The sequence below is a fragment of the Haliotis rubra genome, unplaced genomic scaffold (genome assembly GCF_003918875.1).
Source record: "Haliotis rubra isolate DU_JTF1 unplaced genomic scaffold, ASM391887v1 Scf1750, whole genome shotgun sequence".
NCBI lineage: Eukaryota > Metazoa > Mollusca > Gastropoda > Lepetellida > Haliotidae > Haliotis > Haliotis rubra.
Window position 1 is genome coordinate 27,965 of NW_025765726.1, and position 14,211 is coordinate 42,175.

Sequence of the window (14,211 nt, forward strand, 5' to 3'; positions counted from 1 at the left end):
TCATTTTCAACCATTGTATTGCAAATCTAAAACCCGTGTTCTGTTATATAATTTGTTGAAAATTCATTGATGTATCGTTGTCATTTAATGGTTTCTCAGTTTAGTTGACCTTTGCATTAATTGTAAAATCCGTTTGTAACAGTGCGCCAAAAAGTGCTACTTTCACTAATACATTGTACACAGTAAGATGATATTGGAAGTGTGACTTGGTTCCTGTGTTATTTTCCAGCTTCTTTAAAATGTGTGCATTACTATGGTTTATGAATCTGAGCTTTGTGGGGACCTGGGAAATTCAATGCATTCATCTCTAAAATCGTTCAGCTAATGTCAAAAGAACCGTGGGTTAGTGAGGCTGTGTAACGATAAAGATCATAGAGATCGATAATTGTTAACTAAATATCGATCGATCATCGATAAATATCTGAGAAGTAACTGAAAGAAACACATCTGAAATAAATAAATATATTTCACACCGTTGGTGAGCAGAATGCATGGGTACTAACAAACCAGCGTCCTGAACATAATTTAGAAGCAGTCCAGATTTAAAATCTAACTTTTTGTATTGTGTATGTAAATTAAAACTTTAATCACTAATGTGTATGTTCGATATTATCGTTGGCATTAATGCAGATCGATAATCTTTAATATTTCGTCCTATCGACGATGTTTCCGATTATCGATATTTTTAGCCAGCCTTAAGGGTAAGCGATATTCATGAAATAGGCACTCTTTAGTTAATCGGTAAAACTTTAACTAATTTCATCGATCTGGGAATAAGGATCAGTTGAACTTCATGAAATTCCAGCTGGACAAAGGTGAACTGTCGGCAGGACAAATACTTGCGAGTGCAGTTGATGTCTAGTGTCTGCACCAAAGGTCCTCCTGGACATGCACATTCCTAGGTTTGAATCTGTTCGTGATAGATCAAGTGCATGTGTGACAGGTTGCAAGTATATAGATCTGTTTAATCATCATTAAAATGCATGAGTTGTCCGCAGTTTATTTGGTGGTGTGAATTCTAACGTAGACCAAAGATCCATAAGCCTTCTTCCAAATTGTCTAGGCCAAGAAACTATACACGATCATCTTTTTTTTATAGAAAACAATGTAAAAAGTTATCCTATCCTGCAAATTGTTTATTCTATACGAAGTACGAAGAAATGGGATTCGATACGTTTTTGTATTCTTTCTTATTCAAAGGATGGACGGACGTTCGTATAACAAAACAGTTAATACGGATTGCAGGTAATTCTGACCTTTATAATTTTGTACAGAAATAGACCAGTGACAATAGACATACACTTATGCATGATTTTGTTTAGTCTACACATTTGAAGACAATGACATACATCAACCAAGTGAGCAAACCTGACCACCATGCTTGACGCCTTTTACGACAAGCAATCGTTGCTTGGTTACACAAGTTGTGAAGACTGTACAAAGATATTTCCTACTACATGTATTTATCAATACAATCTTCAATCTGTAAGAAGCATGACATCTTGGTATTTAACTGACACGCCCCAATTTTAAGAATATGCGTTTCGATAATAGAAGACTCTAGTGCGATTAAGAAAATGACACAACTCGAAAGCGAATTGTAATTTATTCTTTTTATCTAAAAGGAGTTCTTTAAAGTTGGCTTCCCCGCTTATATGCGCCCTGTATTTCATTGTCTACCATTTATGTAGCCTGAAACAGTTCCTCCAGTGAGACTTCCTGTGTCTGGAATACTCAGAACGGTGGCTAATGGAGCTTGGTCCCCAAGTAGAGTCTGGCTTTAAGCAAGTGCGCACACGCTGCCAAACAGAACGAACATAGATAAGTATACAACCATAACTATAACTTCCACAAAACGACCATATATTTGAATTGCTTATGTTCCTATTTGGAGATGTGCTAAACATTTGACATGGCCTTAGTCTATGCTAAATGTTTGACATATCCGTGACCTATGCTAAATGTTTGATATGTCCGTGAACTATGCTGAATGTTAGATATATCCGTGGTACGATGGTCTTTGCTACTTGACATACCCATGGTGTATGCTAAATGTTTACCATATCCGTGGTGTATGCTAAATGTTTGCCATATCCGTGGTATATGCTAATATTTGACATATCCGGGGTATATGCTAATGTTTGACATATCCGTGGTATATGTTAAATGTTTGACATATATATCCGCTCATAAACTGCTGAGGAACCAGTATGGACCAGATTTTAATGCAACACTGACAGAACACCACAACGCTACATCGAAGGTGCCAATTTTCGACCAAATTAATAAATGGTCAAACGGTTGACAAATCCAATATCGACTGAAAGAATGCTTTAAATCTGGTGCGGGGGGTCAGGGATGCCTTCGCATTGTCTCCACCACTGATTCCTGAAAAATGCTCATGATAAAGTCAGAACGGTACGACGGATCTCATGATATTGTAAGCAAACTTCTGTTAATTAAGGTAAAGAATTACCATTGCGACTACCCTTCTTTCTATCACCCATCTGGGTTCTGGAAACTGTCATTGTCACTGTACTCATAATTAGTTGTTATCATATTGGAACATGTAATATTGAGGTGGATCTACCCTAAGCACGTTAGCAATGAATCGGTAAGATAAGCTGATGCACAAGAAGTTTATCAAATATTAACGATGCTCAATGAACATGGTCCATATTTATGTATTAATGTTTAAGCGTTTATAGGATACGCCAGGGATTAACAAGACTCGATTATCAAACGAAACAAATATCTATTTCATCTGGCTTAAGAAACTAAAAAACGGTGAAAATTATATGAACTGCTAAATATAATTAACGACACCATATGTTCGCGAAAAAAGATGTGCATATCCTGCCTTGAAGGAAGCACCCACACAATTTGTCTTACGTCACAAAGTATTAATCCTGTTACGCGAAGGTGGTCTGTGAAGAATTCAGACAATCGAGTGATCAATTGACCAGAAAATCTAGCTGTTAAACCCCATGTGCCACATGATATGCCTCATCCGCTGAGTTAGTATAGATATTTCAGTTACATAACTGACAGTGTTGTTTGTATTTTGTCATAAAATGAACACTTGGCCGCGTATGCATATCTTAATTTCTTTGAGAGCCATTTAGAAGTAGGAGCATTAGGGAAGGATAGCAATGTATGGATGAACAACTTCTTTATTGCAGCGGAAGCAACGTTTCGGTGTGGTTACTGGTTTCTTAATGCTCTGTTGTACTTTACAGACCTCTTCACAAACTTGTATATATGCTTCTCTATCCTCATGCTGTTCATCACTTACTTGATAAGGGTGTTAGAACAACTTCTTTATTACTGTGAGAGTTACGTTTCGGTATTGGTTACTGCTTCCGTATCCCCCATTGTACTGTACAAACATCTCCTCAAATGTGTGTATATGCTTCTCTATCCTCATGCTGTTCATCACTTGATAAGGGTGTTAGAACAACTTCTTTATTACTGTGAGAGTTACGTTTCGTCATAGGTTACTGCTTCCTTATCCCCTATTGTACTGTACAAACATCTCCTCAAATGTGTGTATATGCTTCTCTATCCTCATGCTGTTCATCACTTGATAAGGGTGTTAGAACAACTTCTTTATTACGATGAGAGTTACGTTTCGATATAGGTTACTGCTTCCTTATCCCCTATTGTACTGTACAAACATCTCCTCAAATGTGTGTATATGCTTCTCTATCCTCATGCTGTTCATCACTTACTTGATAACGGTGTTAGAACCTACACAGAAACAACGCTGTCATTGCAAGAAAGAAGTTGTTCATCCATATATTCTTACCCTTCCTCATGCATATCTTGCCCAATTGCATCTGCCACTCACACAATGTGCAGAAAGACGCCTAAAGGTTCTTTTTCTCACTTAACAGTATGGGCGTCTTTGTCTGTATGAATTATCAGTTACAATTTGGTTGTATGACTAAGACAGAAGATAGAAACCGTGGTCAAAGATTACACAGATTTAACGAACAAAACACTTACGTCAAGAAAAGTCCCCTTTGCCTTGGCTATCTCGTTCATCATACAGATCGGCACTGGTACTATAGCCACCAGACCAATGAATAATCCTATGGCAACTCCATATGTTGGGTATACATAGTCATTGTAGGTCGGAACATCGTACTGGACTACTGTGAGGACGAAGCACATCTGAAATATGGAGCATCATACAACATGACCGCCTACAGGATGTAAGAACATGACACACAGGAAACAATAAGTGGTCTAGGAAAGACATTCAATTTTTTTAGAAGACCAATATGATAATGAAGAAGAAGAAGATCATATGAAGAAAATGTTGATAATGAAGAAGATGATAATGAAGAAGATGGTGCTGATGGTAATAAGAAGGAATATGATGATTATGATGATGATGGTGATAATGAAGACGATGATGATGATGGTAATGAAGAAGATCTTGATGATAGTGATGATGATAATGATGACGACGACGACGATGATGAAGACGATGATGATTTGTAATGAAATGACAGAAGATGCTGCTGCTGCTGCTGATGATGATGATGGTAATGAAAAAGAAGATCTTGATGAAGATGACGATGCGTAATGAAGAGAAAGAAGATGATGATGATGATGGTAATGAAGGAGACCTTGATGATGCTGATGCTGATGATGCTGACGACGATGATGAAAACGACGACGACGACGACGATAAAGATGATGAAGAAGATGATGATGAAAATTGTAATTTAGAACACCGGCCCACATACAAAGTTGCAGAAAATGATAGACTACTTACTATCAGAAGAGCAGGTGTCAGAAAGCACCAAAGAGTCTTCATATAGATTGGCGGTTTCCGTCCTAGCATCATGGCGATGTCACTACTAAACAAGTCGGCACCTGGCACAACAGACCAGGGTGTCGCTTACTACATGAAACACCAGTGTTAGACCAGCGGGTCACACCAGAATTGGGGTTCACGTATTGTACCCATGTGTGGAATCGAAAGCTTCAACCACTAGGCTACCCTACCGATTCATTTATATAGTGAGGATACTATACACACTGGAGTACTGGGCAAATCAGACAAACAATTTCAAAGACTATAAATTCATAAACCCATGTCGATTTCGGGTTATCAAATTTACACTTGACTTCTTTTCATGAGTGAGTAAGTGAGTATGGTTTTACACCGCATTTAGTAATATTCCAGCAATCCCACGGTGGGGGACAGCAGAAATGAGCCTTTCACGTTAAACCCATGTGTTTAATCCAACGATTCGGCGTGACGAGCGAACGCATGACCCACTACACCACCACAAGCGCCCCAGTAAGTGTGTAACAAATCATCCGTACCGTATATCCATCCAATGATGAGGCACTCCATGATGCCTATGAGCATAGTGCTGAAGCTTGCCACATACCAGTCGATCAACATGTACACGTAGATGCCACCCTATACAATGAAACAGAGCATATTTACTATTCAGTGGAATCGTACCTAGATAAAGCCCGTTAAGATTCAGGTTAGAATTGGTCTTCAGTAACCCATGCTACTCGTAAGAGGCGACTGTCGGGATCGGGTGGACAGGGCCGCTGACTTGGTTGACACATGTAATCGTATCCCAATTACGTAGATCGATGTTCATGCTGTTGATTACTGGGTTGCCTGATCCAGACTCGATCATTTACAGGCCGCCGCCTTATAGCTGGAATACTGCTGGAGTGCAGCGTTAAACAACAACCAATCCACCTGGATAAGTTTATAACAGGTCCGTGTGGTTTCAGTTTCAAGATACTTTTTACACATTATTTTAACAATCAGGACACGTAATCGGAGTATCTATTACTAACACTCGTCCATGATGGCGTTCAAGGCGAAATCATGTTTTGACCCTGGAACTTACATGCACTCACGGAATCAACAGCCTTGTATTACAAGTCACACAGATACATCGAAACACACAAAAGCACAACCAATGGCCTGATATTACAACTCCACTTTGTTCGGGATACTGTAGGATCCTAGAAAGGACATCGTCGCATTGCCGCACTTTGGTTAATTTTGACACTTTTTGCTTGTTTTTGTAAGGTCGACAATGCAACAACAATGTCCCTTCTAGGATTCCATAAAATACAGAAACATATATATGAACATCCTCACAGATACGCTCCCTCTGAGAGACACACACATGTACGCACGCACGTACACACACACTGTCGCACAATCGCTGAAAGGCATGAATACCTTGAAATATAATATTTCTTTCATGGGCGAGTGCTTTCAAAATATTTCTGCTAACACGTACTGGGGACGAAAATGCTCACCTATGCGATGATTAAGTTTATGTGAACGTGTCGAGGTCACCATATTTTACCGGAAATGAACCTCACAACCTCCTTACCCGCGTTGTAAACACTAAGCCAACAATGAAGCTGAAGCCGCACACGAGAGCCGTCACCCAGCTACGTCGACGTTGGAGACGTTTAGGAAAGGTGTCTATGATTGCAGTCACCGTCGTTTCCAATGCACAAAACTACAGTAAAATATACAGCAATAGTCAAAGCTACACATCCTTAAGAATATATTTGGGTTCGTTGTCAGCATATATATTCAGGGACATAAAGGGATAAAATGAAAATGGATGAAAACGTCAGTTGGTTTGAAGTGTGGAAACTTTTAACGGACTCTTCTAGAACTTCATTAACTCAAATATCTAAGCAGTCGTGTTTTGTTTCTTTGACCTGTCGGCCGTAGACCCGTCGTACATTATTTGCAAAGGTTACAGCACTAGTAAATGAGGTGTGAACTATCTTTTCAACAAGGCATGGTACACGAACAAAGTTACGTGATAGGTAATAGTTGTTGTTGAAGGCTTGTCGTACAAGGCGATTAATGGGATCGGGTGGTCAGGCTCGCTGACTTGGTTGATACAAGTCATCGTATCCCAAATTGCGTAGATCGATGCTCATGCTGTTTATCACTGAATTGTCTGGTCCAGACTCGATTATATACACTCCGCCTCCATATAGCAGCAATATTGTTGAGTGCCCTGTAAAACTAAACTCAATCACTCAATATAAAGAAATTCCGAATCTATCTCGGCCTATTGCGTATTATTATGATAAATATACAGAGATATTTGAGATAACGGAAAAGATTGATTTGTTTAAATGGCGACACAACAAGGTTATGTTTTAAGAGGAGAAACCTTTGCTTGTCTTTGGATACCAACAATCTGACCTCGCTATCAGCTCCAACGGTGACAAGCATAACAAAGAAGATGACGGACCACACTTGTGGAAACGGAAGTTCTGCAAGGGCTTCTGGGTACGTCACAAAACCAAGACCAGGACCTGCGGAATATCAAATGATTAATTCAATAGTATGTCATGGTTCTGTATCACACATGACTATGAGAGAGTGGGTGCATGAGTTTGTTTAACACTCAGTCTGACTGTGTGCTTGATCCTGGAGGAACCTCGAAACTATACAGGCCTCAGACATTTATCACAAAGGTTAACTGTAAGCAAAATGGGGAAATATTTCTCGTATAAGACTTGCTGGCTAATTTTGTTTTACATTTGTAGTACAACAAGTTATTCAAATTTGAGTTTGTATGTATCTTTATGCCAATACCAAAGAGATTTCCTGAAGAAGATATTTGACCATACATAATCAAAATCGGTGTGCAAGATGTTCAACGTGGCAGCAGTTCTAACAACTGAAGCTCATAATGGCTAAAACCCGCATACAGGAATAAGTATCAGAGTCTTTCATCTGAATCTGTAGAAGATCTTCGGAATGTATAACAGCTCTTGTATTCCATGCAAATACAGAAACAGCAGCATCAGTACTATCTTCTTCCTCACCGTGACTAATCTTAATAGAATCTTTTCATACTTATTTTGTATGGTTACTTTAATCAGTGCTTTTCGTAAAGAAGCTTGGCCACCATAGCTAAGAAGAAGCATGTGACGTTAAGCCTAATTTGTTCTGTGTTGTTGATGTCGTTTACTGAAATACGACTTCGAGCGAATTCTTTGCTTAAGCTCAACAACAAGTCGAATCAAGGTAGGTCACATTTGATTTATAGAAACAACTAATGGAAGATACATGAGACCCAAAGCCCCAACAGTCGTGTGTTCGTATCAAAAACTTGCAATCAACATTTTCTGAGTATCGCCAGAACCATACGTGTGCGAGAAACCTGGATTTTCCTTAACTATTGTTAAATAGCAAACGCGTGCTGAGATATTGCTAGCTGGGGGAAACGCCTTAAAGTTATGTTACATCTATTTTACTGTCTCAGTCAGTCATCAGCATCCGACTCTAACGTTTTGATCTTGATCTCATACTGAGCCTTCCTCACCTGCTTCGGTGACCTCTGATATGTGAATTCCTTTTTTCTCAGCCATGAACCCAAGAACGGAGAAGATGGCGAAACCTGCATAGAAGCTGGTTCCTTCACTCAGGAATGTAATGATGACAGCATCTCTGCAAATAATGATTCAGACATGCCACATGTTCTATACTGTTTGTGTGAGTTCGGTTCGTTTGTTTGTTGTTTAACACCACACTCAGCAATGTTCCAGTTGTATGACGGCGGTCTCTAAATAATTCGAGTCTGGACCAGACAATCCTGTGATCAACAGCATGAACACCTACGCCATTGAGATACGATAACATGTGTCAACCAAGTCAGCGAGCTTGACCACCCCATCCGATTGGTCGCCTATCACTGACTGACTGAGTTTGGTTTTACGCCGATTTTTAGCAGTATACCAGCAAAATCACGGCGGGGGACACCAGAAATGGGCTTCACACATTGTACCCATGTGGGGATTCGAACCCGGGTCTTGGGGGTGACGTGCCAACGCTTTAACCATTAGGCTACCCCACCGCCCCACCCACGGGTGGCTGAAGACCCCATTCTAACCCGGATCTTCACTGGTATTGTGCATGAATATCCTATCCTTTGATGTACATGCTCGAACATGTAAATATACTTACAAAATATGAATGGACATAAAAATGTTCAACATACATACATACGAAAGGACACATTTGGATTTAAACAACAAAGAAGAGTTTAACTACACAAAAGAATATCATCTTTAATGGCCAGTTCAACGCTTTACCCTGTCCTCATACCACTCTTGATACATTCTGCCAACTGTTTTGTAATTTGAACATGGTCACATCTTACTGATGCACACTGGATACCCATATTGTAAAATATATCATAGTATAAGCTTACTATAAACTATGAAAACAGGTACAACCAAACCAATATTGATCCAGCTAAGAGCCATATTAAGACAGCAGGTTTTCAAGTTTTGAGTTGAGCAAAACGTCCACTGCCTTTGTTGCTGACTTGTCCTAAATGCCAGACGTCGGTGAGTGTACCTGTAGCAGTTATTTGAGAATCGGTTGTAACTTGACATGGTGTGAAGGCCGCCCCAGGTGATGCCGAGAGAGTAGAAGATTTGCAACAATGCCTCCAGCCATACCTGAAAATGGGTGCATGTTGGATACATGTTTGTTATGTCATCCTGAAGACAGAGATAATGACTAAATCCCAACACTCAGCATTCCCTTTATATAGATCAATGTTCCTGCAATTCCAGCATTTGTCCATAATGTTTCACTTTAAGGTACTGCATGTTGCCTATACAAGGGTTTCAAAGAGCATCATCTGGCTGTAGATTATTATAAGTTGTATGCTTCCCTCGAGTGTAATACGGTCTGATGTACGCCTGTTTCTAGCAGTGTCATCCCTCGCCACGTATTTATCTTACCGCCATGTTAAATGCACAAAACATCATTTTATTTTGTTAAAATCGCGACCGACTATAAAGTAAACAAAATGGCGTCTGCCTCTCGACTTGATTTTTAAAATCAGTAAAACATATTCTGATAAACTTAAAAACTGCTATAAAAAATGGTTAATCGTGTTTAAGTTGAGAGTGCAAACCACTCAATGTATAAAATAGCTTAAAGAAAGCAGTGAAAGTCGATAAAATAAATCGGTACAAAGTGAACACAAAAACAGCTGATCGAACGGTTTTCGAACTCCGGGCACGGCATGCGTCATATTGTGACGTCACAAGATCGTTAGCGCTTCAGCTTCTCGGCGGAGAGCTTGGCGGTTACCGTGGCAGCGGGGAATATTTTTTCCAGGTGACACGGAAACTTGTTAAAGCGTCATTTACCAATGAAATTAAAGTATTTTACATAAAAGGTAAGATAAAAGTTGTTACACCAAAGTCCTTAGTAATGGTTTCAAGAAGTCTTTACAGCTGACACACGTCAGTAATTTGATGGATCGTCGTGAAAGTGATGCCCGATGCAAGTACTTTTAACGTAATTCCTATGCCTTTCCACCAATCTTGTGAGGCAGAGGCGCATGCTTATGATCCAGTTAGAATCGTACAGTGGGTTATCCTTCTAGATTTCTTGTGATTGTGATTGAGTTTGTTGATTTCATGACGTCTTGTTCGTTTTGTGACGTCTGACGTCTACAAGATGATCTATGAAGAGTTATTAATATGACCTGGAAATCAGCAAGTCGACTGAAGTCTGGCTTGACGTAGAAAATGATCCCCTGGAGAGATCCAGGTAACATCAGCGGGCACGAACGATGATCACTGTGAGGAGTATATAGAGGGCATGGGGCCGTCACATACACAACCTGGAACCAGGAAACAGCATCTCCAAAGATGAAATCTGAAACTGTGTCATCTGTAATCATTCATTTAAGAACAATGATGTCAAAGGACGCTATCTGATATTGTGTCAACTGTAGCGATATTAGAGTACTTTTTTAAGAAACAGTCCCCCGTAAGCGCATGTACGAAACATTCAAATAATACTTGAATAGTTTGAAAAACATAAACTAAATATTTATATCTTGACATCAGCTCCATACTATACAGTAAGTAAGTTAACACTATCGACACAGACACAGCTATATAGCGTCTCAACAGGTACGATCAGTTATTCTTGTGATTAGTGAATGTCTGCAAAGTACCTGCAGAGTTAACTGTAGTCTTAAAATATATTTTGATTCTACAAACCAGTAATAAAAGTAACAATACGTCTGTAATTAAGATCATATATATATTTTATTCTAACTTCCATTTATTTCAACATTTTACATCACTTGATATATATTTATCTGTATATCTTAACTACACTGTCTGAAATGTGCACTATTTGAAACTATGAATGAAAATGAACAGAAACGTTTGTTCTTCTAAGTACAAGGAATCATTTTTGCACCATTTAAACGAACCTCTCCACGCACCTTTCCAACAGACCTGACACCTTTTATCAGACAGAAAGATAGGACCCATGCAACAAAAAGAACGAGAACTAAATGCCACTGAAGTCCAACCCTTATGTCATTGTAGTCCTGCAGAAACACGCAGAGTGTTGTACCTGCAAAATCAGAATATAATGAAATGACTATCAATGAATGAAACTGAAGCATGAAAACTGAATAACCTCGTTTCTATTAATAACACTATTTCCGAATCGTGTAAGGGGCACCTTCAAGTAAAGGTTTATCTTAATAAAATGCAACTGTTTTCTTACTGCCAGAACTCTTCCGCTGCTGATCTTGAAGCATTAGACATGCTTGTTACTGGTGTACTGACATTCCTGGATGTTTGTGTAGTCCCAGGGTAGCTGATGCTGTACCCGACACTGGCGTTGCCTCTCGTTGCGTTGCCGAAGTCCTTGGTCGAGTCCAGGGTCGTACATGCGGGTGTGTTCCACCAGTTGGAGCAGGTGGTCCAGGGGAAGGACAGGGTAGAAGGACATGACCAGGTGATATAGGAACCAACCAATGATCAGATTGAAGTAGAATGAAAGAAGTAGGAAATTATGCTCATCGCATAACCCATGCCTGAGGAAAGGGTGAGTGAGTTTAGTTTTACTCCACACTCAGTGGAATTTAGTTTACGGAGCCTTTGCTTCCTGCATGATTCTCAGGAGGATTTACGTCATCACTTTCACCACTACTAGCGGATGTAGGCCAAAACATACAAGAATATTTAAAAGTAATCACAATTGAGCAATTAAAACACTAGTTGATGTTATATACTTCAGTTAGTGTGGACTTTACGTACCAATGTCAGGGGATTGACCATATCTGACAATAAGACACTTATCTTGGAATATCGCACCTAAGTAAATCACCTTTCAAAAGGGGGCAAATGCTCCACACATGCATGGCCCCACGTCCAGAAGAACTGACCAATGGACACCTCCAAAGAAGAACAATGGAAGGCCAACCAGGACGAGACAGATCAAGTAGGGAATAAGGAACGCTCCTGGTCAGATGAAAACATCAACATTGGGCAACATGAATAATTGATAGAGAAAGTTTGTTAGCTCTCATAATTGGACACTATGTTACTGGTGGACAGGACATGCCAACCCTTTCGAAAACAGTAACACCTCTATTTGACAGAGATTCATAAACACATGATCATGATATAATACATTGACTCTGCTTTTTGAGATACTTTTTGAAAAATTTGGAAAAGTTGATTTTGTACATTTTATTCGGACATGTATTTTCAGACTGATTATTATCAGTTAGGATTTCAGTTCTTGTACCAAGCAATGACTTGATTTGGTATCAAACGAGCAAAAACCGAAGAAAATGGTATTTCGCGGATGCCAATTTAGTATTCTGTTTATTACTCTCCAACATAAATTACATAAATTAGGCAGAAACTGCGAGTCAACCATGGTCTTATACCATTGTGACAGAGGTATTAGCATTGTGACGTCATAACTGTAAACCATTATGATGTTATACGTCGGGCATCACGCGATGTTATTACACAATATGTGAGAACATTGTAGATTTATTTAACAGTGATATCTTCACTGATTCTGTTTGCTGTTTATGTGCCCCCTGACAAAACATATAATCCAAACAGACTGACACCAAACCCTACTGTTTAGAACTTAGATTTATTACAATACACGACTACCGTATTTTGTTACGAATACATTACACATCATTAATGGACATCCATGTACATTTTTACCAACGCGACCCGCCATCGGTATGTCTCTTCAGGGATCCTACGACGATTTCTCCAGGTTAACAGGTGAAGCATTTGTTACCCGTGGACATATTTGTTCCCACATACCATGACTCAGCAACTCGCGATACTGACACAAAGAGCACGGGTGATTGTAAAGCCTGTGTTTGGTATCGTGATAGAATCACTGTACATCATCAAATATCTAACATGTTTTGATGTTCACCATATGTTGCTGTTTTTGCAGTGTATCTGATTTACACATCACCTCTGTGTGTGTGCGTGTGTGTGCGTGTGCGTGTGCGTGTGTGCGTGCGTGTGTGTGTGTGCGTGCGTGCTTTATGCATAGTATATGCAACATATTGCTACAAGAAATGATTCATTGCCTAAGACTATGGAAGTAATTGAACAGTTACTACTGGAACGCTTCTTTGTACAAATAGTGTTGGCATAGATGCTTCACTTTTCTAGGGCCGGTGGATACATTGATTCCCCTTCACAAAAGCTACTCAAGGCATAAGCTATTGTACCATTCCGATTATATCACAAACATGCGTTTACGCTCACCATCCTGTCCCATTGGTGTCATCTGTCACAAACACATGCAAAGGCACATCAAGGCCTTCAAAAAGTTATTTTGGTTATTCTTTTTAGTTTATCGTGTGAAAGAAATATTACGCTTTGACGCCATACAGGCAATTTGTACGTTGGCAATTCAAATATTATTACAATTTTTATGGTCCAATTTCTAATGATGATTAAAATATGAGTAATTCTTACCTCCACCATTTCTGTTACAGAAGTAGGGAAATCTCCACAGATTTCCATAACTAACCAATATCCCACCAAGGATAGAAAGAAATCCATTTGTCGGGACCACTTGGCCCTTCCACTCCCGCTGACGCTGACAATGTCGGCAGAGTCGTTGTTGACGTTGATGTCCGACATGGGGATCTCCCCATTCCGCGTCTCATCCATTGTGCTGACTGTACGGTCTGAGACCTTCATTTGATAACCTTCGAAATTATTCACCTACATGAATAGAGGCAAGTATGTCATATGCTAGTTTTAAAACACAATTCATTTGAACGTGATAGTCACGTTAGCTCAAGGACATTGAATCTAAATTCCTGTAGGATCATTTTCATGAACTCCAGA

At 39.5% G+C, this 14,211-nt stretch overlaps 1 protein-coding gene across 1 annotated transcript; it reads right to left on the reverse strand.

Moving 5' to 3' along the window:
• Positions 1-1,589: 1,589 nt before the first annotated feature.
• Positions 1,590-10,645, reverse strand: LOC124273026 (sodium- and chloride-dependent glycine transporter 1-like). The gene is made up of 9 exons (XM_046708241.1): positions 10,545-10,645; positions 9,398-9,501; positions 8,361-8,485; positions 7,232-7,344; positions 6,393-6,524; positions 5,344-5,443; positions 4,787-4,887; positions 4,009-4,176; positions 1,590-1,799 (listed from the first exon to the last, which is right to left on the reverse strand). Exons 1-9 carry the CDS (start codon positions 10,614-10,616, stop codon positions 1,677-1,679), a joined length of 1,038 nt encoding a protein of 345 aa, XP_046564197.1. The 5' UTR covers positions 10,617-10,645; the 3' UTR covers positions 1,590-1,676.
• Positions 10,646-14,211: the final 3,566 nt, after the last annotated feature.